At 44.5% G+C, this 27,731-nt stretch overlaps 2 protein-coding genes across 8 annotated transcripts in view; one reads left to right on the top strand and one right to left on the bottom strand.

Moving 5' to 3' along the window:
- The window catches only part of CELF4 (CUGBP Elav-like family member 4), a 349,011-nt gene extending 338,726 nt beyond the window's left edge, over nt 1-10,285 (top strand). For 3 of the 5 annotated variants that reach the window (XM_049901405.1, XM_049901404.1, XM_049901402.1), the window contains exon 14: nt 2,080-10,285. In XM_049901405.1, the coding sequence (XP_049757362.1) occupies nt 2,080-2,106 (27 nt within the window). In that variant the 3' untranslated portion in view covers nt 2,107-10,285. Of the gene's footprint in view, nt 1-4; nt 836-2,079 lie in introns of those variants that run through there. The other 2 variants (XM_049901403.1, XM_049901401.1) reach the window with 1 other exon arrangement.
- Nucleotides 10,286-10,915: 630 nt separating this feature from the next.
- KIAA1328 (KIAA1328 ortholog) overlaps nt 10,916-27,731 on the bottom strand; it is a 362,831-nt gene continuing 346,015 nt past the window's right edge. For 2 of the 3 annotated variants that reach the window (XM_049901397.1, XM_049901398.1), the window contains one exon: nt 18,578-25,933. In XM_049901397.1, the coding sequence (XP_049757354.1) occupies nt 25,723-25,933 (211 nt within the window). In that variant the 3' untranslated portion in view covers nt 18,578-25,722. Of the gene's footprint in view, nt 11,022-18,577; nt 25,934-27,731 lie in introns of those variants that run through there. The other variant, XM_049901399.1, reaches the window with a different exon arrangement.

Here is a 27,731-nt window from a genome sequence, read left to right as displayed (position 1 = left end):
CCAGGGCCAGTCAAATCCACCACAGTCTCGCGCTGAGCTAGGAATAAAGTTCACGTAATCACATGAGAGTGGAGAAAACAGTCCCCCATCCGTAAGTTCAAATCAACTCAAAGTTCACAGTGTGACATGATGGCGTCATGTAACAAGGCTAAGAATCGGTTGCATGACAATTGCCGTCAAGTTTCGTGGAGGTGCTGTGATTGGAGCGTTTTTTCTTGGATGTTGTATCAGTTGGTGATTGGCCAGTCATGATCACACGTGCATTTCTTGACTTTTGTGCTGCCACAATCTTTTTTGCTGTGCTCATTTTTGTTTCGTTCTTGGTGCTTGCAGTGGTTTTACTTTCTGTCGTTTGGTTTTTCTTGTTCAGCGTTTTTTATGCTTCTCTAGATGTCACATAGAGAAAAAAACAAAACAAAAGAACAAAAAAAAAAAAATAGTAAAAGTAAAGATGAATTCCTGAATTATCAAACATGGGATCATTGAACTGTGCAAACCATTATTTTTCTTTTCTTAAAATAAGGAAAACATTTTAAAAATATCTATGCGTGGTTGATTTACTTGCACTTGAAAATATTGTGATTTTATTTTTTTCTAGAAATTTGGGGGCCTTTTTCAATTGACACTTTCCTAGGTCTGGTCTTTTTCCAGTTAGGCTATTTTAAATCTCACTCCGAAAGGAAAAACAAAATCAAAAAATGAAATCTTTACAGTAACAGAATGAGAAAAATTCTAAACCAAAAAACTAGAGTACAAAGCCAGAGGCCTCTGAGAGAGAGCCCGGTAACAATTTTAAGGTTTGTATTGTAGCCACTTCTGCTAAATTAAATGTGGGGAGGGGAGGCGAGGGGCTGGGGGTTTGGGAGGGCTTTTTTGGTTGGTTTGAAAAAAAGCAGTACTGACAAAAACCAAATGCACCTTTTTGTTTACAACTGAAAAAGGGTCCTTGACAAGTGTTTTTTAATTTTATTATTATTTTATTTGGTGTTGTAATTGTTTAGACTGCTGTGTACGGTTTGCTGTTTGTTGAATCAACAGTGTGAAAAACCTGCCAGCATGGATTGATATACGCATGACGTTGTCCCCTCAACTGGGGGCTTTGCAGTTCTAACTTTCTTGATGTAACCAGTCACCCCCATGTATAAGTGGAAGCTGCTTGCTAGAATGGAGATGAGTCTCATTTGTTAATTCACAGTGATTAAGCATTCTCCTTCTGATTCTAGTCAGATCATGATTTTTCTTAAAAAGCCAAACGAAACACCGAAAAGCCACCATTCAAAACAAAACAAAGAACTGTCTGAGTTAATTTATTTAAGTTGGAGAATTAAGTCTGTTCTGACTTTTTTAGGTTCTCCCATCCACTCCCTTGAAATTCTGAATTTCGTCTAAATTCCCTGGCATGTATGAGAAAAATATTACGTGTGTGTGCGTGTGTGTATATATATATATGCATATACATACACACATATCCATGTATATCCACATATGTGCAGGTGAATACATTCTACACATATATCCAGATATACATATATATACGTAGCCTCGCAAATAATTACTGACCTCAGGAAAGAAGCGATTGGACGCTGGGCAAGGATTCTGCAAAATTTGTGCCAAAGATCTCTTTTCTCCTTTTCTTCAAGTGGGGGAGGAGTGGGTTGGGCTGCTAGATTTTTGCTATCTTGTTTGCTAGGCTTCTGTATACATATTGTATCTGGGCTAGGTCCTTCAGAGACAGGTTAATTTTGAATTCCTATCCCGTAGTCCCAAATTTTTCCCTTTGATAGAGCCATCCCCCAATCCAGAACTCTAAAGGAACCCAAATCCCAACAACTAAACTCTACAACCATCACCATTAGCCTGCCCACTGGTTTCTTATTCTGAACGGAAGAGTAAATTTCATTTTTATTTATCATGATCATGACTAATTATCATACTGGTCTCTTTTCCCTCCCTCCTGCCATCCCCCAGAGCTCCCATCCTAATCACCCCCCCCACCCCCCAGGCAGGTTCCTTTTGGTGTTTGGATGCCTTCTGTGGTTCCCCTCTTGGCTTAATCAGCCCTGATTTTCTTCATTTTAGGGCAGGATGCTGAACGGGCTACATTAAAAAACAAACCTCTCTCTATATATATTTATAAATGAGAACTGTTGGATGACACCTTTGACATATCAGCCAATATCAATCAAGCTGAAGACTCCAGACACCCTCTGTGACTGTATCATTTCTTCAAGGGAAGTATAGCGTCTATGGAGTTCAGAGGGCACGTGTTTGGGGAAAAATGCATATGACATAAAGAAGATGAAGAAAACTGAGGAAAAAACACACACACACACACACACACAAAAGGCAACTTTTAAAACAGAATAACATGAAACCAGATGGGGAGGCTGAAGGGCTGGGAACTGGGAAGAGACGCTGCTTACCGATCCCTGGGGCTTTTCCAGCCCATGGGTGCCTTGAGGCAGGCTGGGGCAAGCGGTGTGGCGGGGCCTGGTCCCCAGGGTGCGGCTGGGAGGCCGCCATTGAACATCTCTATCTGTCATTCCTTTAGCTATTTAGGGACCAAAGGACCAAACTTTTTATCGCAGATGTGTAGCTCTATGTGACATAGAGGGGGAATGGAGGAAAACCTCCTTCCTGCCTCCTGGCTGTTGTTGAAACAGCTTAGAGGGATTCTATGAAAAATGTAATAAAAAATTAAAAAAAAAAAAAAAACCACAAAAAAAAAAAAAAGGAAAAACAATGCTTCAATGCTTTTAAAACAGCAAGATACTAGTTCTTTGATACTTTGAGAGGCGCTTTGATTACCCTCATTCGAGTCTATGACACTTTCCTATGGTTTTCTGTATTATATGTCTGGATGGAGCTGTTAAGATGAACGAAATGGTGGATATTTGGGGAAAGCAACGAAAAGCTCATTAAACATGAAGTGTGAGAAAACAAGGAAGGGAAAAAAGGGACTTCCAAGGCAAGAGAATTGTGAAAAGTCTGTAAATGCTTCTAACTCTTTCCCCCTCTTAAAATCATAATAGTTGTACAGAATTTTAAAAAGGAAAAAAAGTTTAAAATACCTATATAATAGAAGAAAATTAGAGGACAGCAAAATAATAAAAAAGGAAAAAAAAAAAAAAAAGCCTATAGATGTTAGCGTTACTGCTAAAAATCCCAGAAGTTGTAGGACTGTACTTTTGTAGAGTTTAGACTGAGCATCAATCCCTTCTCCCTGCGAGTGCTGTCGGACGCCACTGTCCCCAAGGCCAGGCCGGACTCTCTCCAGAGCTGCGGGCTCCTGGCTGCCCGTCACCGGTGGAAGCCGCGCCATCGGCAGGGAAGGGCGGCCGCCCGGAGGGGCCGCGCCGCCGCCGCCGCCGCCGCGCCCACAGCCCTCGCCTCTCGCTTTGCTCCTGGAGCTGCGCGCGCTCCCTGGCTCTCCGCAAGCCCTTGACACCTTCCGCTTCACTCGCCTTCCATGCTTGCTCCAGAGACTTTCCGGGCAAGGGAGAACTGGGAACTTTCATCTCAAAACAACACACACACACAAAAACCTTAAAAAAGAGAGAGAGAGAGAGAAATAACAATCTTTGAAGAATTTCTGAAACTGTTTACAAGGAATTTTGAAAAACAGGGATGTTTAAATGATGCCGGCTCTGTTTTTCTGTAAATAAATTTGCATATTTTGTAGGACTTTTAATTGTAATGATAGAGAAAAAAAAAAAAACAAGGAAAACTATTTAATGAAAGCACGATATTTATCTTTGGTAAATGACTTTAGAGCAGTTAAAAAAAGACATTGCTTAAAAAAACTCAGAATCAGAAAAAACACTGAATTATTTAAGAACACATATATTTTAAAGTATAACATATTTATTATAATTTATTTGCACCCCTGGGAAGACTTGCTTTGGCTCTCCGCCTTGATGCCGGCTCACTGATGTCCAGGTACCTGGAGGCCGAGGGGCTCTGGGACCAACAATTTTTTTTTTTTTTTCCTTTTTTGCTTTAGAAGAACAAATCGCCAGTTCCTCTCAGGCCTCTTGTCTTTCCTTTCTTTTCATCTGTTTTGTTGGTTTATCATTATTTAAAAATTTTTTTTTCCTCTTGACTCCTCCTTTCAGGATGTCCAGATGTTGTAAAAACAGCTGCAGTTCAGTACAACTGCTCTTTTCACACTCAACTCCCAAAACTCCTTGTAACCTTCTGTAACTATTGGATGACGCTTTCTCCAGCTTAGCCCTAAATAAAGCACAGTTTAAAAAAAAAAAAAAAGACTTTTCTTCAGTCGTCCTTGCCTCTCTGGGTCTGGCCAGCCGGGCCTCCCCAACCCCAAGGCTCACTCGTTGGAAATAGCTTTGGTCCTTCTCTTCATGGAATCTGTTTGCTAAGCAGGTCTTCACTCTGAGCCTAAGTGGCTCTGAGCCTCTTTCTGGAAGGTGATGGGAGCATTCAAACAAGGTCCTGTCCCACCCTAAAAAAGTCTCTGTTGGCTGGTGTGTCTCTGAAAGTCCCTATTGCAGGTCCCATCTTTTGGGTTCCTGGGATAGCCAGCCTGCCCAAACCCAACAGAAATTCGCCCTTCCCTGACAGGAGGAAACTGAGGCCACCAGCCTGAAGGCAGACCAGGAATTGGGGTGGGGCTAAAGCACTGTGAGGAGGTGGGAATGGAGGTCATGGAAGGAAGGACCACAAAATAGGAAGAAGGATGAGGATGCAAACCAAAGTTTGCCACTGAGCATTCTGCCCCTGGTCCTGCACTTTTCGCCACTTTTTCAGTTTGCATGGTTGGAGAACACTGAGAAATCTGCATGATGCCTTTGGAGTCAGGATTCTGGGAGGCAGGGGTGAAGGTGCAGAAGGAGGTGATATGGGGTCCTGCTCTGGGGAGCTTCCTGAAGGGTTGCCCATTCCACACGTAGATATGGGATAGAGAGAGATGTCCAAACCCTGACGGCCAAAGTGGGGAGGTGTGTGCGTGTGTGTTGGTGGCGAGGGGAGGGGGGAAGTCTTCCTGAAGTAGGTAGGACATGAAATGAGACTTGGGGGAAAGGAGGTGGGTGAGGAGGGGCAGCCCTCCTGAGGTGAGAGCCCAGACAGATACCCACCAGCTATATCAGACCACGTCATAGGCCCCTTTCTCTGTCCCATTTCACTCCCGACCTCCCACCCTCACCCCCCGCAAGATACACACAGCCTTTAGCCCTGCAGCCTGGTCTAGGAATGGCAGACTCCCACCAAGGGTCTCTCATCTCCTTCCAGTGCCCATAACAGGGGCTGCTAGGTGAAGGGCAGGGAGGTTCCTGATGGGGAGAAGACAAGAACACTTGGAGACAAGTGTCTTTGCCTTCCGTCTGTGCCCTTCTCCTGTGGGAGAGTGGGGAATGGTCTTCTCTGAACGCGAACTGGTGGAGAGCAGCATTCAAAGCACCAGCTCCGGAGCAATACCTGGGCCCAGCACTCCATCCTCCTGTCTCTCTTCCCAGTGCCAAGAGGCTTATGCCATGTTCCTGATGCTAGTGTGTGACACCTTCGCCTGGGAAGAAAAGACCTTGTACCAGCAAACGTGGATGGTCTTCAAGCAGTCACTTAAATGTGGAGATGGTTCCGAGGGAGAGGGACTGATAAGACCCTCGTTGTTCCCTAAACTATCCCAGCCTTCCCCTGCTCCCTGGTAAGGTGGGTGGGGGCATCTGGGCTGTGAGCCCAGGTGACAGCTTACTCTCTGCCCCTTCTGGGGAGCTTTTGGGGAGCTGGACTTCTTGGAAGAATTAGCTTCACGTGGTTGGGCTGCAGTCTGGGTGTTACATTGCTTCTACCTTGTGAGGAACAGGAAGGTGTTTTCTAAGGAATCCTTTTCTGGGGAATGAAGTGGGATCTCTAGGTTTTGAGCCTCAGAATATTCAAAACTATGGCTCTGTTGGATATTTGCAGCTTAAAGTCAGTGGATCTGCCAGAGAAAAACAGTCACCTCTTCCTGTTATTCTCAGAGACCCCAGGGAGGAAATCCCAGGGATCCTCTTAAAAGGTTCCCCAATTCACCTCCCCAAGCCTCTCCTATTTCTTTGTACCCACTTCCACGCTGTGTCCTCTTCTTTTTGGGACATACCCCTCCCCTGCCTCCACTGAAGGTGCTGTGGCTCAGGAGCAGTCAGGGGTTGGGGAGCTGCCACCAAGGAGCTGCGCTGCAAAGCCAGTTGGGCCAGTCACTTTTGTATGGTTGACTGAGAGGAGAGCTGAAAGCACAGGAGGCCAGATATGACTATGCCAGTTCTATAAAATAAACCCACACACCAAGTAACTAATGTATGTGTAGCACATTAAAGAGAAAATTATTTATTAACCTCTAAAAAATTTTTTTCTAGTAGGGGGAAAGTCATAGATTCCTTGAAAACTTGCTGGAAAGTCTCTGGTCAACTAGCACCCATTTAAGGGAGTTTTGGGATCCCTGAAGCTCATCCATCATCTGGCTAAAAACCCCTGATTTGCAATGTTATTTAAGAAAATCCAAGACACAATTCTCATTAATTCCTGCTAATATTCAATGGTTTATACTCCTCCGTTAATATTCTATTTGCAGAGTGTGATTTCTTCATAGATCCGTTTTTTATTAAAAAAAAAAAACTTTGTTTCTTTTTATAAATGGTTTATATTAAGCATAACTGAAAGTAGAAATACTTGCATAATGAAGCCCATGTACCCACCACCTAGCTTCAGCACATATCAACTCATGAATTATTTTGAAGCACATCCTAGGTATCAAGTCAGCTTCCCCAGTGATTTCAATGCTGCATTGATGTCTAAAAGCTGGCTCTGGCCTTCTGCTGTGCAGCTTGGGGGTCACTCTGCCACCATGGCCTCTCTGTCACAACCTTACCCAAGGGCAGACACTGGGTCCTGGTGTGAGCTCCCCACCCCCACCCCGCCAGCACTTCCCAGCAGCACTTTTCAAAGTCCTTTCAGCTCTTGGATCCCTTTGTACTCCTATCTTCCCTTTTACTTTTTTCTCTTCTCTTCTTTCTGCCATCCTTTATAATGCTAATGTGAAAAGAATATATTTGTTGAGACCTTTCATTTAATAGCTCCCATCTCCTTCTGGGTTTTTATAAAGATCTAACTTTTTCTGTATTCTAAACAGGATCCCCCCCTCCATCACAAAGAGCACCAGTACAGCTAGACACAAAATACCAGCGCTTCCCCACCCACACCAGAGTTTCCAAGTCTTCTGCCTTCCAACTGCTGCTTCCTCTAGTCTGGGCAAGTCTACAGGTCCCGGAGCATGATGTTGGCGGGGCCAGGGTTGGAATTATACCCCAGTGATCCTTCCCCACCCTGCTTGCCCACTTGGTAAGATGGGTAAGAGACATCTGGGCAGTGAACTCAGTGACCCAGCCCAGCCCAAGGTGGCATCAGACTTGGCTGCAAATGACAGTTGGCTATTTTCCAAAACGAAAACCACCCCCAAAACAAAAATTATTAGCTACCGTCGATGTACCACCTTCAATAGACTATTAACTTTTGTAGTCCAACATTCACTAAATGTTGATTCAGTGCTTGCATGAATGAATGAGTAAATGAAGGAAGGAAAGAACAAATTACAGACAACTGAAGGCATGTTCCAAAGAATAAGTGTTCGAGAAATGCTTTTTAAGCATTAATAGCACGTTTGGAATAAGGGTATGGCCAAACTCCCCTACAGATGAGTATTTGTAAGTATCGTATAAGCTGTTTACTTTAACTGTATAAATTCCATTCCTCTTTCTACTGTCATTCCCTCTATTTTTCTAAGTTGTTCTCCCTTCAGGCCTTGTCTTTGATTACCCACATGCCTCCACCCCAAATCCCTGGCCAGTGTCTGGCTTTTAACACTCCCAGATGCCCCAAGGCTAGGCTAGTGGGTGGGGGGTGAAAGCCTAGACAACCCGCACTAGCTCCCCGGGCCCTCCCTTATCACCCCAGCTTCTCCTTCCCTTCTGCCAGCCTAACACTTCAGTTTTTTACAGAACTCTGAGCATCAAATCAACATTATGCTTCTGTTTAACCAGGATTTGCCTAGATCAGGAGGAGGGTGGAGACTAGTGTATCAGAGTGAAAATGGTCATGCCAGGGTCAAATCTCAGTTCTCACTGTGTCACTTTGGAAAAGCTACTTAACCTCTCTGAGCCTCAGTTTCCTTATCTCTAAAATGGGGCTCTTGATACACATCCCCAAGAGTTGTGAGAAGTAAACGAGACACAGGCACACACAGCTACATTCGAGCCCAAGGGTTCTCTGAATTCCAAATTCTTCTATAGTATGGATACTCAGAATGAATGGTTTAGACTATAATCCTCTTCTCCTTCCCTTTCCTCAGCAACATCCATTCCCTTAATAATTCATATCCTAGCTAAACAAGCTTGAACTTGATACCAGAAACTTTATCTCTGTTAAGTCCAGTCAGCCAGTGATACTTCCAAAGAATTCCTGTCATGCTGAGGTACACATACCTCTGTCTCTCACTGCTCCTTGCTATTTCCGGGGATCCCAGTGAGCTAACACCTCTATGCCCCTTCCTCTCTCTTTGCCCTTTGTTTTTCCCAGAGCATTCCTGATGCCAATGTGGCTGCTGGTGTCTGCAGCCCACCTCCTCCTGGTTCATATGGCTTCAGGCTGCATACTCATTTGGTCTCTGCATTTAAACATTTTTTATCTATGTTTTGAACAGGTAACACATTTTCATATTTCAAAATTGAAAAAGTAAAAAATGTAAAGTCTTTTTTCCAACCCTGAATCCAGCCACCCATTCTTCTCTCCAGAGGTAGCCAGTGTTAAAAGATTCTTTTGCTTACCCTGGTCTTAAAGTATGTAGACTGAGGGTGTGTGGATGTTATCATCATTTTCAGTGGGGAGACCCAGAGCCGGCAGTGACATGCTCAGGTTCCCACAGCTTCCCAGGGTGTTCTCAGGAGAGGAGCCCTGGCCTGGTATGCTCAGGATGCCACTGGCTGTGTGGAGGATTCTCATCAGGTGGGCCTCACTCTTGGAAGCGCAGGTGCAGCTATCATTTATGGGATGCTCGCCCTGCACGGGACCCTGTGTTAAGAGCTGTGTAATTATAACCACATTTAATTTTCACAATAATTCTGCGATGGAGGTGTTATTATCCCTATTTTACAGATGAGGAAACTGAGGCTTGGAGTAGTTAGATCCCTTGCTTAGATTACCCCGAGTCAGGATACAAGCTCAGGTTTGTGTGCAAAGCTGTGCTCTTAAGCTCTACAACCTGTCTCCCTCTGTTGTAAAATTCTCTGTACAATTGCTCCTCTCTGCCCCTTCTCTCAAGTCTCCTATCTCCCTTCCCTCTTTCTCGAATTTTTCTCTCAGTAATCCCAATTTTTCCTTTAAGAAATGGCAGCATCTATATTCTTCCTTACTTTCCTTGATTATGTGGGCTGGAATCGGAGTTCTTAAAGGTGAGTGAGTGACAAGTTACTAAACATATTGCTAGTGGGTACAGCTCCTGCCCTGGTAGCACTTGTTGGTGGTAGGGACAGGAAGTAGACCATGGAGGGAGATAGGAAAAAAGCCCATAGATCCAGTTAGCTTCTATTATTTAAAAGGAGAAGAAATCACATTGAAATAAAGGTAATATTTATTAACATTTCCTGTGGCTACCTGAAGTTCAAAAACCTTTTGAGCTGCATCAGCTCTGTTTTCCCCAGTGCACTGAACTCTAGAGAAAATGCTAAGCAAATTCTTAAGCTCAATGCAAATGGTTCTCCATACTTCAAAATAAAGCGGACATTTTAACCATTTCTCAAGGTCCCCAAACTTCCCATTGCACTCCAGTCTTGCTCAGGGACTTGGGTCCCATCTTTAGGCCTTTTTTGAGGGTGGGGGGCTGTTGGACAGACTTCAGTTTTGCTTTTTAAATGAAAATTACCCTGTGATAGGGAGTGGATTTATTTCCTGACCTGCTGAGCCACTATTTATGCAGCACATTCCAAGTGCCAGCATTGTGCTAAGGATTAGGGTGGAGAGATGAAGACAACACACACCTAGCTAGGTTCCAGGCATGGTGCTAGGTGTGTTATGGGTATCATGTCTAATCTGGAAGTAATTCTGCAAGGTGCTGCCACCTTATTTTATAGAATGAACAATCAGAGGCTTGGGGAAGGTAAGTAACTTGACCAAGATCACATTGCCAGGAAGTAATGGAGCCAGGATTCAGAATCAGCTGCACTCATTTCCCCATACTAGGGTTCCTGACAATCAAAGACAACTGCAGGGTAGTATGGTGGGACTGTGCAGGGCCCTGGGGTAGCCCAGGAGGGAAGGCAAGCAGCTCAGACTGGGAGGTAGGAGGCACTTGGGCCAAGCATTGGAGGGTGAGCAGGGGTTAATCAGCCCCAGGGGAGGGGTCCATGGAGGTACAAAGAACCCCAGACCTTCTAAAGAACTGCAAGGTGTCTTAGGTAGGCAGGATATATGCTGGGGAAGACACAGGGCCTTGTTTATAAAGAACGCACTTGCTGATCACCCAGACGCTGTCCTGGGTACTTTACCAACACTGCCCCAGTGAATCTTCTCGACAAGCCTGAACAGGTTTTGAGCTTAAGCAGTGTGTCAAAAGTCACACGGTGAGCAGCACAGCTGAGGTCTGAGCCCAAGTGTACCTGCTGTCAGATTCCAGGCTTGTCATCACTGTATCATATTGGAAGAGGCATACCTATTATAGGCACGTACAATAAGGACTCTTCACTCCAGAGCCCCTATGCTGACTGTATTTCTAAGCCTCAAATGAAGTCACACAGCCCAACCACAACATAGAGAGTGTGGAGACAGGACCATCTTGGAAAGGCATAGACCTCTCAGACCTTAGTTTCCGCCCCTGCAAAGTGAGCAGGTGTCCTGGTTCTTGAGGATTTGGCCCAATTGCAGTCTTCCCGGAGCTCTCTGCCGAGTGCTAGGAGAAGTGGTGGAGAAGAGAGAAGGCAGAGGAAGGACATGACCATGCACGCCCTCAGCCTATTGCAGGAGATGAAAGCACCCTGGAATGAGAAAACAACACAATGCTTTACTGCCACCACTGTATTCTGCTCTGGACTGTGCACAGAAGTCACCTGCTGCCTGCCCTGAGTGCTGGGTGACCTCCAGAGGCCTCTGGGCTCCCTGGGCTCAGGGTTTTCCCTTTACTCAAGAACTACTTGAGAGCATTTCATACCTCCAGTGGTTGAATTCAGTGCCTGACACAGAGTAGGGGCTCAATAGTGTTTGCTGAATGAATGAGAAGAGGTGGGGTGTGTGGGACACGCCTTCCATGAGCCTCTTCTGAAGCATCCCATGCCTGGCACACTCTCAGCAAGGCCCCCGCCCCACTTGCCCTGGCTCTGAACAGGGCTCAGAAGAAATCCTGTGATTCTAGTCTACCCTCTTTCAAGTACTTGGGGTGTCCTAGGAGGATGGGCATTTTGGGCAGGGTCCCTTGGGCCCTCAAAGATGGACACAGATTCTCGTGTTATTCCAGATTTCTGACCATGCAAATTCTCCCTGTCCTTAACGCCCATGTAGGGCTCACCTTTCCCATGGAACCCTTTATGGGCTTTAGCTCAACCTGAGCTATGTTCTTTCTGTTGCCCTCAGAATGGAAGCCAAGTTCACGGGCCCTTGCTGCCGTACTGTTCTGTGTTGCTCTGTGTATGTGACTCCCTCGCTGGCTGAAGGCCCCAGGACAAGAAGTGAGCTGTCTACTTTTCCAAGCGCTAGACTGGGTAAAGAGGGTAGGTAGGGGCACAGTAGATGACTTCAGATTTAAGTGGATATGCCAAATCATCAACAGATGTGGAAGCTAGTGGGTAAACTTTTGATGAGAAACAATATTTGCACAGTCTGAAAGCATGTCTACTCATAAATTACAAAGGGAAAACTAGTGATTTCACCACAGAGAAACCTCGTAGGCACAACGTCACTGAGTGATCAAAGTTAATATCACCTGGAATGTAACAACGAACATGGGCATCCTGGTCTGATGCACTTATTCTTGCTGACAGTGCATAACCTGAATCCAGTCCTAAGGAAATGTCAGACAAATCCAAACTGGGGCACGTTCTACAAAATGATTGGCCTGTATTCATCTAAAGAGAAATGACAACTAAATGCAGCTTGCAATCCTCAATGCTTTTTCCTTTGTTATAAAGGATATTAGTGGGACGATTAACAGTGCTTAAATAAAGTCTGTGGATTAGAGAATACCTGTACTCCCACCTTTTGCTGTTGAGTCGATTCTGACTCATAGCGACCCTATAGGACAGGGCCCCACAGGGTTTCCAAGGCGCGCCTGGTGGATTCGAACTGCCAACGTTTTGGTTAGCAGCCACTACGCCAGCAGAGTTTCCGTGGATTAGAGAATAGCACTGTATTAATGTTAATTCCCTGGTTTTGATAATCGCACTGTGGTTATGTAAGAGAGCGTCCTTTTTCTTAGGAAATACATGCTGAACTGTTTGGAGAAGGAGCAATATTACGCCTGCAATTACTCCCAGATATTTCAAGAAAAAACGTGTGAGAAAGTTAAGCAAATGAGTTAAAATGTTACCCTTTGGGCGATATGTTAAATGAGTTAAAATGTTAATATTTGGAAAATATCTTGGTGAAGGGTATGTGGAAATTCTTTGTGTAATATCTAAAACCTTTCTGTAAGTCTGACTTCAAAATAAAATGTTTGAAAAAAAAATACTATGTGGCCAATTTGAACATTAGCTGGGTTAATCTGGGGAGAGCTGTCAGCCATTTGGACAGGGCATTGCGGGGACTAATCCCTGTTCACCTCCCCCACCCCACACCCCCACTGGGTAACTCAGGAGGAGAAACCTCCAAACATGAACATGAGATGGATGGGTCATGGCAGTGTGCTGAGGCCGCAGCGGTTTCTGCCTCCAGCCCTGTAAGGAAATGCTACTGGCCTGGCTAAGGAGCACCTGGGGCTGCCCGTTCCCACCCTCATCCCCAGGAACAGCCTCACCAGCAAAACAACTATCATTCCATTCTGAAGATCTAGGGACAGACTTAAAAATCCTAGAGGTGAGGAGTGGTGAGCGGGGAGCGGGAGGGAGAAGGAAGGGTGGTGAGTGACCCTCAGGCACCTCTTAGGGAGACGGGTAGCCACCAGGATGACAACTCAGAGATCTCTGCCCTGGAACAGCTCTTGCTCGGTGTGCTGCTGAAACTCTTCAGGGCTGGGGTCAGAGGTGCCTGAGAATGCAGGTTCCTGCACAGGGGATGGGATGATGGCTCCTAGAGTCCCATCTTTCAGGAGCCAGCCCATGTTGGTGGGAGAGACAGAGGTAAACAGGGCGTTCTGAAACTCTGGGCCAAGCATGGGAGTGGGGTCCCCACTGGAGGCTAAGAAGGTTAGCTGGAAGCCCTGCCTGAGGTCGTGCAATGCAGCCAGTGAGCAGCAACGGCTGGGAGCTGGCAGGTCTGCTTTTGCCTGGCTGCCCTGGAATCCCCAGTTCTCCATGCTTCAGGGGCCCACTGCCCCTTGCCAGCCTTCAGGTAAATTATAAAAGCACCTGGTATGTATAAAGTGCTTTGCAGCTGTTTTCCCAGCACGTATGTGAGCATCCTTTCATCAAATCCCCACATAGACTTTGAGACAGGCAAGGCAGGTGCACATACGAGTTTACAGATAAGAAACAGAGTTTGGACAATGTCTGTCACACAGCGAGGAAGTGGCAGAGCAAGACTTAAACCTAAGCCTCTGACTGAGCACTAAGTAAACTATAAACTGCCTCCCAGTATTGGAATTGTCAAAGTTTAAACACCAGGCTTAGTATTCAAGACTGTCCTGAGCTTACCTTGGGGCTCCGTGTCTCCATGCCTTTGAATATACTGTTCCTCTGCCTGGAATGCCCTTCCTTCCCTGCCCTTGCCCAACTCAATGTCCCATCTGCTGGGAAAATCCTGACGGAAGCCGCCTCCAAGTGACTGTTGTTCAGACCTGTGAGACTGCACTGACGTCCAAACCAACCAAACCTGTTGCCATCGAGTTGCTTCTAACTCATAGCGACCCTGTAGGACACAGTAGAACTGCCCCATAGGGTTTCCAAGACTGTTTACGGAAGCAAACTGCCACATCTTTCTCCTGTGGAGCATCTGGTGGATTTGAACTGCCAACCTATTGGATGGCAGCCAAGCGCTTCACCACTGCGCTACCAGGGCTCCTTAAAAAACCTGCATTGGTCAGGAATTGAACCTAGGCCTCCTACATGGGAGTGAGAATTCTACTACCGAACCACTCTGTTAGTTACTTAGTGCTACTGTAACAGAAATGCCACAGGTTGGTGGCTTTAACAAACACATTAATTTTCTCACGTTTTAGGAGGCTAAAAGTTCAAATTCAGGGTGCTAGCTCTAGGGAAAAGCTTTCTGTCTCTGCTAGCTCTGGAGGAATGTCCTTTTCTGTTCTGAGCCTTTGCTCCTGGGTGATCTTCATGTGGCTTGGCATCTCTCTTCCCCATCTCTGCTGCTTCTCGCTTGCTTGTTTAATCTCTTTTATATCTCAAAAGAGATTGACTCAAGATATAACCTACTCCTGCCTAATTAACATAATAAACATAACCTAATCCTCATTGACATAACCTAATTCTGCCTTATTAACATAACAAACACAACCCATTCACAAATGGGATTATAACTACAGGTGGAGGTTAGGATATACATCACAAAATGGAGGATAATTACATCAGATCAACAAAATGGAGGACAACCACACAATATCAGAAATCATGGCCTAGCCAAGTTCACACACATTTTTGGGGAACACAATTTAATCCATGACAACCACCAATCCTTCCCAGCGGGAGGTGCACTGACCTCAGAGAACTCTATTTGCAGCCTGACTTGACTGGCCTCACTGCACTGTACACTGCTGGAGGCTGGGAACTTGTCATTGTACTTTGCCTAGCACAGAGTGGTCAGTCACAACATGCTTCAGAGCTCACCCAGACCAATGGATCCTGAACTTTTTGGATCATAGACTCCTTTGAGAGTCTGATGAAAGCTACAAATCCTCTGGTCCAGGTGAAGAGTAAGGTAAGAAGACAGGTGATAAGATAGGGCTATGTGCTCTCTGTGAGTCCCTGGGTGGTGCTCAGCTGCTAACTGAAAGGTTGGTTGTTCAAATCCACCCAGAGGTGCCTTGGAAGAAAGGTTGGGCAACCTACCTCCAAAAAATCAGCTACTTGATGGCAACTAGTTTTTTTTTTTTTTTTTTTGTATTCTCTTTACCCAGATTGGCTTTTTAGCAGGGCTTTTTAAAAATTTTATTTATTTTTAATTGTACTTTAGATGAAGTTTTACAGAACAAACTAGTTTCTTATCAAACAGTACACACATTGTTCTATGACACTGGTTATCAACCTCATGACATGTCAACACTCTCCCTTCTGAACCCTGGGTTCCCTATTACCAGCTTTCCTGTTCCCTCCTGCCTTCCAGTCCTATTTGGCAGGTATTTGATTTCACGGGAGAGACAGCTCTCATTTCTAATAGAGCCCCCGCTCCACCACCTCCCCCTGGACAGAATGAGGCAAGATGTCCCTGGGGACGCTGGCCAGATTTCTCTGCTCACAGACGCTCCCTAAGCTCAGGTGGGAGACCTGTGGGATGCAGCACTAGCCAGGTCCTCCCCTTGTGGCCGCAAATGCCATCCGGGTAAGAGGCAGGGAGGAGCTGTGCTTGGGATTGCTGCTCCCCAGCTCCCTTCTCAGAGTCTCAGACTCAGTGCTACTCAACTTTCTTTTCTCTAATGCAGTAAATCTCCTTCTATTATTCTCCAACTTGATATAGTAAGCTGTGTCATTTTGAGAAGAAATACATAATGGTATATTAGAGGAATCATGGATCTCCTCATTCATGCTTAGAAAAAATTTATTACAATGTAAGAAAGTCTGAAAAGCATGAATTTATTATCATGATTTAACACTTCTAGCACTTGAGTTAAAAATGCCCCTCCATAAATAACTCTCCCTGGAAAACATAGCAAATTTACACAGTTTACCATTTCCCAATGTTATATAAATCCACCAAGCTTAAATCAACTCCAGCTGGGTAACTAGGGCTGTGCAGTTGATCCCATCTAAGCTGGCAGCAACGGAGCAAGAAAGCCACTCTGCCCTCTCTCTACAGCTCCCTCACCTCAGAACTGAACAGTCCTGCCTCAGAACTTAAAGCAGACGGCCAAGGAGCCCCTTACAGTACCCCCTTTGGATCCACTGGGCGCCCTTCCTAGCTCTGCCTTCATGGACCTATGGTCTTGACTTTCTGGCTTTCCTCTGGGCTGTTTCCAGAGCTTGGTCAGTGTTCCAGGTGCCAAACTTGTAAGGTAGGGAATATCACCTCTATTTTTACAATTTTAAAAATTATTATATCTGAGGCTCAAAGGGTATAAGTAACTTGCCTAAGTTTATACAGCTTACATTCTAATAGGAAAGACAAATAGTACACAAAAACTTAAAGTTTGAGGCGGGTTATAACAGAAGGTTCTATAGAATATTACTGGAGGCAAAAGAAAGAGTACATAATGATACTACATGATGGCTGGACTACGAAAACTTTATAGAAGCAGTGACAACTTCTGGAAAGATTCAACCAGACAAGTCGCATAAGCAGAAGGAACTGTGTTTGAGAGTCTGATGAAAGCTATAAAGCCAATAGTTGTGAGCTGCAGAGGGCAGAAGAGAGGGAGATGAGGCAGAAGAGCGGTGTGGGGGCCAGATGGAGAGTCCTGGTGTGCCAGTCTGAGGGCTGTGGTCCTTGCTCTGTAAGCAATGGGGAGTCCTCTGGATCTTTAAGCAGGGAAGTTATCTTACATTTGTTTGGGAAAGAAAAGGCAGGTCAGTGGGGATGGACTGGAGAGGGGGCAATGGAGGCATCCCAAGTCCCACCCCTCTCAGCACAGCCTTTCCATTTCTACTGCAAGCAGCCTGGAGTAGTGTCAAGGGTACTGCATTCACTTCCTCCCTCCTACCTTGCCTTCCTCTCTCCTTCCCACCCTTTCTTCATGCATCCATTTCTCTATTCATCTGATAAGTAATGACCAAGAGCCTACAATGTGCCAGAAACCATGCTAAGTTCTGGGGACTTAGTGATCAATAAGACTGGCATCTTATTCTGGCCACCACAGGGCTTCCAGTCTAACAGAGGAATCCAATAACTAAATAATGCAACTCCAGCACAGTAAGATGGAACCTGTGTGCAGTGGTTAACAGCTTGGCTGCTAACCAAAAGGCCAGTTCGAATCCACCAGGCACTCCTTGGAAACCTTATGGGGGAAGTTCTACTCTGTTCTTAGGGTTGCTGTGAGTTGGAATAAACTCTATGGCAATGGGTTTGGTTTTCTGAGCACCATAAGTGTTGTGATAGAGGATGTAGAGAAGGCTAAGAGAGGTCATAAGGAGGCCAAGGAAAGGATATTACAGGGCCTTCAGGAACTAACAAAAGTTTGGAGTGGCTGAAACATTGAAGTCAAGAGAAGGAAAGAGAAGGGGCTGGAGGTCTAAAGACTGCAGCGAGGCCAAATCACAAACAGCCCTGTGTAGTGTGCTAAGGAGTCCAACTGCCTCCTAAGGGCAGTGGGAAACTATCTAGTGTGTTTAGCTGGGCTGTGACATGGTAAGATCACCCCGGTAGCTTTATGGAGAATAAGAACAATAGATAGCTCTTACTGAGTACTTATTATATTTGCTCTGGGCACTCTACATGCATTAGCTCCTTTAACCTTCACAATTACCCCATCAGGTAGGTTCTGTATGATCCCCATTTAAGGGTGAGACTGAGGCAGAGAGAAGTTAAGTCACATGGTCAAGAGTGAATCTAGGTTGTCTGGCAGGAAGACCAGTGGAGAGGATGTTGCACTAGAGAAGTCGGCAGAGATTGAGAGAAGTGGGTAGATTTGAGAAATAGTTAGGAGGTGGGCTTGGTAATACTTAGAAATTGACTGGAAGGAGTCAGAGGGGAAGAAGTGAATAATGGCCCACCCACCCTCCATTCCTGAGTTTGAATCCTTACTAGCTTGTGACATTGGTGAGACTTGCTAAGCCTCATTTTCATTATTGGTGCAAAAAAAAAAAGAAGAAATCGCCCTTGATTTTAGTTGTGCATAGATGTGTATCTGTCTTGGAAGAAGTACAGCCAGAATGCTCCTCAAAAGCGATAATAAGACTTCGTCCCACATACTTTGGACATGTTATCAGGAGGGACCAGTGCCTGGAGAAGGACACCATGCTTGGTAAAGTGGAGGGTCGGCAAAAAAGAGGAAGACCCTTAACGAGATGTATTGACACAGTAGCTGCAACAATGGGCACAAGCTTAACAATGATCGTAAGAATGGCGCAGGACCGGGCAGTGTTTCATTCTGTTGTACATAGGATCGCTATGAGTTGCAACCAACTTGATGGCACCTAACAACAAAAACATCAGATGTATACCTGGCCCCATTCCATAAAGGACTTGAGGTGGCTTACAAAAAACATACAGAAATGAGTTTTAAAAAGTAGGAAGAGGCCCCATCTCCAAGGACTGAATAAGAGCACACAGGGCCCAGCCTAGGGTCTGGTGCACAGTATTTCATGGGTTTCCGATGTTTTCCTGGCACTCACTGGCCTCCACTCCGCATGCCTGCCATTCTGTACTCCACCCCTCCTGGCACAGGGTTTGGGTTTCCATCTTTTCTGACTAACTCTGCTACTCTCAGATGATTGCCCACCATGACGTTATTTTTGTCCCCCATCTCAATTTCTTCCGATTCATGGCTTTTCTCTCCTTTCTTCATTAACAGTAAATTGTTTGTTCCCAATTTTCGCACCACCAAGGAGCTTTTATTGCTACCCATACCCCACGTAGCCCATGTTGGGAAATAATTCATCAACCAAAGTACACGTGTACATTTATTTGCTCATTTTTTTAAGCACACATTTAGGTGTGTTGTATATATAGATGCACCAGCCAGTCAGAGGTGACCTACACACAATAAGCAAGTTACAACCTGATACGGTACTTTGCAGTCCAAAGTAAAGAAGTGAAGTCGCAGCTGGCCTGTGTAGCTTCCGTCTACAGACATGTAGGATTTCCACTAGTCTTTCTGAAATAATGACACTTGCTTTTGGAATACTATTAATGCCTTTTGGACCTCTAGATTCTGGAAACCCTAGGCCTCCCCTAACTTGAAAAAACAAAGCTGTGTAGATGGCCCAAACTTTCACCTGACTTTATCATCCCTTCTGCCCACCATTCTGGTTCTCTCCTTCCTTTCAGAAAGACTTCTAAGATGAGCAGTCTTGGACTCATGCCACTTGAACACCTTATAAACTAGCTTCCACCTCAGCCCAGTTTAGAAATACACTTTCTTTTTTTTTAAATTGTACTTTAGATGAAGGTTTACAGAACAAACTAGTTTCTCATTAAACAGTTAGTATACATGTTTTATGACATTGGTTAACAACCCCACGACACATCAACACTCTCCCTTATAAACCTTGGGTTCCCTATTACCAGCTTTCCTGTTCCCTCCTGCCTTCTAGTTCTTGCCCCAGGCCTGGTGTTTCCCTTCAGTCTCATTTTGTTTTATGGGCCTGTCCAATCTTTGGCTGAAGGGAGAACCTCAGGAGTGACTTCATTACTGAGCTGAAAGGGTGTCCAGGGGTCATACTCTCAGAGTTTCTTCAGTCTCTGTCAGGCCAGCAAGGCTGGGAAAGATACTGCCTTTCCTGCACTCCTAACCTCTCCAAGACTCAGTTTCCTGATCTATAAAATGGGGGTGCTATCACCTACCTCTTAGGGTTGCTATGGGGATTAAATAATATACCTCATTATAGGGCCTTGTCTAACACCCAGTAGGTGATCAGTGGATTTCTTTCCCTTCTTTACTGATCCCTCTAATAGAGCCCAACACTACTGTTAGATATTTTAACAAGTAATCTTTAATAGCTTTTCATTACTTGAAGGATAAAATTCCATAGCCCGACATTTAACATTCTTCCCAGTTTGGAAATACTTCTCTCAGTTTTTTTCCATACCTTCTCTTCCAATACCTCACCTGTTGGCCATGACCTCCCTTACCATCCTTTCAAAACACATCTTGAGCTTTCTTACCAATGAACACTCAACTCCTTCACTTTCCCATCCCCAAATCCCTTCCCATTCTCTATCTTAGAGATACTCTTCCAAAGCCTAGGTCAAACCCCTGCTCCTCCTCCTCCTTCTCCTCCCAGAAAGCTTAAGTAAACTCAGTTCAGCAATTTGCTATCCTGGAACCATAACATTTACAGCCTCCTACCACTCACTGGGAAATATACTGTTATGTGATACCTCTTGGTGTTTATTGTTACTAAAAATTTCAAAGTTTTAAGGTGTCTGTGAGTTCACTGAGGAATACATAATAATAGTGATAGCCACCATTAGTGGAGCACTTACTTGTGTCAGATGCTGTACCTAGGTCCTTCACACACATTATCTTATTGAATTACATGCTCACAACCATCCCATGAGGTATTTATTATCATTCCCACTTTACAGATGAAGAAACTTAGGTTCGGTGTGGTTAATATTTTGTCTAAATCATTCAGCTAGTAAGCAATATAATGGAGATCTGTATCCAGGGCTACTTGGTTCCCTAGCTGATGCTGTTAACCACTTCCCAATGGGGTCAACAACGTCTAACCCAATGCTGGGCCCAGGAGAGGCACTCAGCATAGACTGGCCAAGAGCACTGATGCAGACCTGAAGAGGAGTCTTTGGCCGGTCAGTATTTGGTTGTCCCATTGGTAACCCATGATGTAAATCATTCCTACTACTTTACCTATGCTAGTATAGCTACTATCTCCTCCACTTGATTGAAGGGATGCTTCACCCTCATTTGGTCATTGTCTTTTTAGAAGAGGCCTTAGCTAGGGCTATCACAGCTTCTATTATTTGGAGAAGACAGTCATACCCATGATGCCAGCTAGAGAGATGTGCCCTTTTTTCCCAGCAATAGTGCTTTGGATAGCCTTCCCAGGGCTTCCATCTCTACAGACAGAAAGACGTCCCAGAGGGTGACACTTCTTATGGGTTACTAACCTGAAAAAAGTCCCCGAGGCATGGATATACTGCATTTTTGCTCAGCTTGGCCCAAGTGGTCTGTGAAGGCTCACTGCTGAGAGATGGTGGTGGAATGCTCAGTCCTACTCGAGATTCTCAAAAAATGCTCATCTTGGAACACCTGATCAAGGCAGCGATGTGCTGTAGTGGGAAAGACACCAGCCTGGCAGCTAGACCTGCCACTGACAGGATGTGGGAGAACCTCAGACGAGTCATTTTCTCCGAACTCTTTTTTCATATGTAAAATGGAAGTGATTAATCATACGGGCTCTAAGGTACAATTCAGCCACAGAATTCTGTGACTTCAGAAGGTGACGTGATTACAGTGGTAGAGGTAGAAAAAGCCAGGAGCCTGGCATTTACCCAATTCTGTGTGTGTGTGGTGGAGGTGAACAAGGAGAGAAAAATAGCTATGAAGCTGTAGCCTGGGAGGTTAGAAGCTCCCACTTCTTAATGGAGAAATGGAATCCTAGGGGTGTAGGAATTGTTGCTTGACCAGCAACTCTGGGAAAACATATGACTGGTAACTAATTTATAAAGCTGGTTCTCTAGCTGCCAGGTCATTCTTCTTCTAAGGAGTAGAGTATCACTCTCACCCTACTCATCTCCAGCTTTCTTCCTAGAATCAAGAGTATCCTTATGAAAATTAGGGCACACTTTACGTGTCTCGTTTTCAGTGTGGGAGCTGGTTGAGAGATGATTCTACTCTTGACAACTCTTTCTCTGAGGGGCAGCTTCAAAGTCTCCTTCTTCAGGTAAAGGTCCCAGGCTTGCTAGGAGGGTGGGGCAGGAGGCAAGATAGGGTCTCTGGCTACCTTAGTTGGGTCCACAGGTCTGATCTTAGAACTAGGCATTTCAGGAACTCAAGCCTTTGCCTATGTTCTCCCAGCACCTAAAGCTCAGTGGGCAGGACATTTTTTCCTGTCTCAAAGTTCCATGATATTTCTTCCTTGCTAAGCAGCTACAAGGACAGGCACACAGAAGGGACTGAGTTGCCCAAAGATTGAACCTTCCATTCCAGTGACCACACAGCCTAAAGGAGGCTTGGTGTCCACGTGATAGGAGTGAGGTGGAACCACACCAGGAAGACATACTGGGTTGTGGAAAACCATTTCCTTTCTTTTGGTTGGCCACAAAATACTATTGTTTGAACAGGTGCTGAGGAAAATAACGTTTTGATAACCTGGGCTCTGCTACTGCTATCAAGATACGCCCTACTGATCTGATCAGAGATGCTGAAGGGACAATTTAATATCAAAATCACATGGGGAAAATAGCTAAAGAGATAATTTATTAACTGTAAATCTCATATGTATATAAACATTTGCCTACATTAAAAACACATGCACTGAGCTAAGAAGAAACCGTGAGCTGGAGGAGTGTACCATAGCCTCTACCTCCCTAATGTTTACAGTCTTTATCCAGCTATGATCCGTCAGGCTTCTCCTGTTTCCAGAATTTTTGCCTAGTAAATCTCAAGTATGAACAACACTTGAAGGAGGACCAAGATAAAAGAGTGGCTCTGAAGGAAGAGAGAGTCCCTCCCTTCCCATGACATTTGTGCCTATCCCAGGGGTCAGGTTTGAATAAATACAAGTGTGCTTCCTGGAAGAGTGATTGTCAGCAACAGCTTTTTCTTGATTAACTTTAAATAGCTTAATGAAATCAGGCACTTTGGACCTTGTGATGGTTGTATGCCAACTTGGCTGGGCCATGATAAGACAGACCTTCCTTCGGGAGCCTCAATGGGACATATTTTGTCCTTTTCCATTTTGCAAAGATTGACTGGTTTTTCTCTCACAGAATGGTGGGCAGTAGGTTGGACAATGCTGTAGCACTATTTGCAGTACCCCCAGTATGTACCCAGTCTTGCTTTGGGAAGCAGCTGGAGGCTGGGCTGACCAGCAAATCCTAACCACTCACTGTTGGGAGTTCTTAACAGAGAGGAAAGGCAGACTCCTTTGTGCCAAACACTCTTCCTTGGTGGAATAGTCTGCTATTAGGTTAAGCCTCAAAGCTCTACAATAGTCTTTTCATATGCATTTCAAAGGAAAACACAGATTAAAATGTTAACATATACTACTCAATTAATAATGAAGGCACAAGATTAGATACAAATTCATATCAATTGCCTGGATAGCGGAAACCCTGGTGGCGTAGTGGTTAGGTGCTACGGCTGCTAACCAAAGGGTCGGCAGTTCGAATCCGCCAGGTGCTCCTTGGAAACTGTATGGGGCAGTTCTAATCCGTCCTATAGGGTCGCTATGAGTCGGAATCGACTCGACGGCACTGGGTCTGGGTGCCTGGATAGCCACAAAATGCCTACAGAGTACAGAAAGGGTGGAAGTGTGGCTTATGAAAATATGTCGATTGATGCTCTGCTGAAAACCTATCTTTGCTCTTCTAAATTGCCCATCCAGGGGGAGGTAAAGAAGTGATTAAACTCCATTCTGTGACATGTGACCAAAAAAAGAAAAAAATCCTTTTATTTAGACCCTGTTTATGATTCTTCTTTAAAGAAAAACAAAGAAATCACAATTCTTTTCTTCTAGAATCTTCTCATTCCAGAGAGCAGTAAGGACACTGTTGTCCAGGATGGGTGACTGTGGTTATGGTTGATCCAAGGGATAGGGTGTACTTGAGCTGGTCATGACAGCTGCAGTGAGGAAAAGATAGTTCTGGAAATCTAACTTTAACTGAGAAAATGGCTGAGGGCTTCCAGTTTGCCATTCACCTACTTCTGCCACACTAATGAAAGCTCATATCCCAAAAAACCAAAAACCACGCCCATTGCCGTCGAGTCGATTCCGACTCACAGTGACCCTATAGGACAGAGTAGAACTCCCCCATAGAGTTTCCAAGGAGTGCCTGGTGGATGTGAACTGCTGACTTCTTGGCTAGCAGCCGTAGCACTTAACCACAACACCACCAGGGTTTCCCATATCCCAAAGGCTTTCTGAAATGGGATGAGACTGATTTAGTTACTCTCACAGGGGTGGACTTAAAAAAAATTATCATCTACAAAGAGTTTTTAACTCAAGTGAAAGAAGGCTGAGTGGAGGCTACAGGGCCAGGCCCATTCTGAAAAGACAAGAGGAGTCTACAAATGAGATTTGGATCTACCCAGCTAAGGAGGTTGCTCAATGAGGCTTTTCTAGACTGAAATAATCTAGTTTTGAACAAGAATTCAGGGAAGCTCACTAAGTCTCATTAAGGCTCAATAAGCCTCACTAATTATAGGCTCCCTAAGTGCAGGCTGCCCTAGGTGGTCTGACCAAAGCTCCTTGGCTACCAATAATGACTGACAAAGAGTATCAGTGCCAAGCCTGGGTTTGGAGAGAGAGAAATAAAGTAACACCCTCCAGATAAAGTCATCAAGTAATATGTGTCTGGGGACACATCTTTTCTCACTTCCAATTTGGAGAAGTGTTAACTCACTGGCTGTACCAGGCTCATCACCTGACTTGAAGGCCACTAGAGCCTACTATAAGCTGAAGGACCCATCTCAAGAGCTCCGCTGAATGGGAAGGTAGAGGAGAAAAGAGGTCTCAATGAACTTCTTCCATAGGCTTTCTTGGGTCAAAGTGAGGCCCAGTGCGGAAGAGAAGAAGTCCCTTCTTGAGGTGGTGGAATGTAATCTGGCAAGTGAACATGGTTCTTTGGGTCATGGGATAGTGGCAGGCCATCAGCCTGCAGCAGTTAGATACCACTATCCCTATAGTGGCACATTCCCCAGATACAGCCCTGAGAAGTTCACTGGACTGCAGGTGATGGGAGGATGAATAAAACGAACAACTGGGTCAACAAAAAAGAGAGACTGCTCTTATTTCTCCTGAGAAACTGGAGGGGCAGTTACTTGAACATGGGTAGGAAACGCTTTCAGGCTTTTACCTCTCCTGGATTTCCCCAGAGCAATCATTCCTTCGTGTGATTTAAAGCCTGTGTCAAAGTGTTGGCTGGGTTCACACTGAACCTTCTAGGCACAGGAGGGGCAGCTACCAGGCTAAATGACTACTGGGACTAACTCACAACTGGCCCTCAGTGTTGTTATGATAGGGGCACCAACTACACCCTCAAAAGGAAATTATTACACTTAGATGGAGGTGGGTGGTTAGAGAATAGGGTGGAGAATGTGAAAGGGTCTGTTTTTCTGAAATTGTTATGTTACAAAGGGACTGCATTTAAATTAGAGAGAGATTTCAGTGGAAAGGTTTTCCTTGTATACAAAACAGAGCTAACTCCTTTCAGAAGACTGAAAAGGAAACACTCTTGGAATGAGGTTGAATATGCAATGGCCTGTGCTAGGCAGAAAGTATCCTACTTTTATTTTCTAATCTCTGCTTGGCATAGAAAAGACACCACCCCATTCCCCCAGCTCCCTTAGTATATTATCTACTGATTGAACTGGTCTGACCAAACACACACATACATACACACAACCTCTGGATTGTTAGAATGATTTCTAAATTAAATACATAATAGGATGCTAGTGAGATAGGTCCCTGTGAAAGGAGAGACACAATTACTTTCTAATCAAATAATTTAAAACGAAAGATCAGTATATAAAGAAACCCACACATTTCCTATGGAAATTTTGCAGCATGTGCTTCATTGTCAAATGAAAAATATATCTTCCAGAATCTGACTCTCTTCCAGGTCTTCAGGGGTCCTGCTTGCCCCCATCTTGCTCCGGGTCTGTTTCAGAGGACTAAGTCGGAAAATACTGTGATTCCAAGTGCCAGCTGCTCTGAAGGGACGTGGCTGGGTTTTGGAAGCAGACTTTGGGCTCAGCGATTGAACCAGATCCAACAGAGATGTCTCATACCTGTAATACACACAACCCAGACAGAAAATGATCAGACCATCAGGATGTTAGCATCCAAGAAGTCCAAAGAGATAGGCTGTCCAGGTCAAAACTGAGATCACAGATCACATCATGTGCAAGTGGGCCTCCTAGGGGAACTACAGGAAAGACAAACACCTGAAGGACTCAAGAACCAAGGCCTCTGCTGCCTGCCCATAAGCTCTTCTCTTCTGTTGAACCCTATCATTCTTTTCTAACCTGAAGAGAGAGCCTGTGGCGTGGGAAAAGTAATAATGATAATAGTAATGATATTAATATTGCTTCCTTTCCCTCTGCTCTAAACACCTCAGAGCTAGGTCAACTGATACTTTCTTCCTGGGTCAGTAATGACTGAGACAGAAGTATACTCCTTAAATGAGGGGGGTCATAGCTGTTGGGCTCTACCCCCAGCTCTCTGACTCAAGATCTGGTGTGTCAGATATGAACAGGGCAAAGGATATAAACAGGAACTGCACAGAAGAAATACACATGGCCAATGAATATATGAACAAATGTTTACTGTAATGACTAAAAAAAAAAAAAAAAACAGGAAAATGGAAATTTAAAACAAGGATATAATTGTGGAAGAGGCAGGCTGGTAAATATTAAAAACATTAATACTATCCAGTGTTGGTAAATGGGTGGGAAGACAGGGGCTCTCGTCTACTGCTGGTGGGAACATAAACAGGTAAGATTATTTGGGTAGGACAAAATGTGCATTATCTATCAAAATGTAAAAAAGTGTGTATACTCATCAATTCCACTTCTGGGAATTTATTATACAGAAATACTTCTATATGTATACAAAGATATAAATATACGGTAGTTCATTGCAGCCTTGAAAAAGCAAATATTTGGAATGTCCACCAAAAAAGGGTTGGTGGGAATAAATCTTGGCTCACTCATACAATGGAATATTATTTAATCCTAAAAAGAAAGGGGGGACAGATACCCTATGTATGAACATAGAAACATGTCCATTGTACATAATTAATTGTGAAAATTACATTGCAGAGTTTTTTTTTTTTAAGTTCATATATAGAGGCCTATGAATGCCCTATGGACAAATGTCCTGTTTTCTACCACTGTTCCAACCGACTTCAGAACTGAAGTCTTGGGATGTCTGGAAAGTCCAGAGTCTGGTGCTGGAAACCCCCCGAATCGTGCTTAAGTTTGCTTTTTTTTTTGGACACTTCTTTTGTTGCTGGCTTCTGTTGCCCACTGCCCAAAGTCCCTTCCCAGCCTTAGAGGGTAGATCTATACCAGATGTTCCCTTTTACTTACTCTATATTCTCAGGACCCTTGTGGGATATAAATAGGGTCCTTGCCCTCAAGCGACTTACCATTTAGTGTCTTATACTCCTTTACATTCTTGATTATTATAGTGCTTTGGAAATGCAGTAAGTGCACCATAAATGTTTAATGGTACAGACTGGCATGGCCGAGGAACACAGCAGGTCTGTAGACCCTATCAGTAGTGTGATGTTAGCAGGCCCCATGTTTGGGTCTCAGATCTTGCTGAGCTATCTTTAAACTATAAACAATGTAGGACAGAGACAAGTAAAAGTCTGATGCGGCAAATTATGGAATGTATTATGGGGCAGAAGATGAATATACTGATATAAAAAGTGTTTTGATAAATTCCTAGATTGATAGATAGCCACAGAGCATAGTAAGGTTGTAAAAATTGCTGCAAGGTAAATACCCACAGGCTTAGAAAAACAGAAATTTAAAGATCATTGCAGTCAATGGAAAAGAATGCTATTTTCATATGAAGCTT

The sequence above is a fragment of the Elephas maximus genome, chromosome 11 (genome assembly GCF_024166365.1).
Source record: "Elephas maximus indicus isolate mEleMax1 chromosome 11, mEleMax1 primary haplotype, whole genome shotgun sequence".
NCBI classification, from domain to species: Eukaryota; Metazoa; Chordata; class Mammalia; order Proboscidea; family Elephantidae; genus Elephas; species Elephas maximus.
Note: the sequence above shows the minus strand (reverse complement) of the source record. Positions and strands in the feature narration are given on the sequence as shown.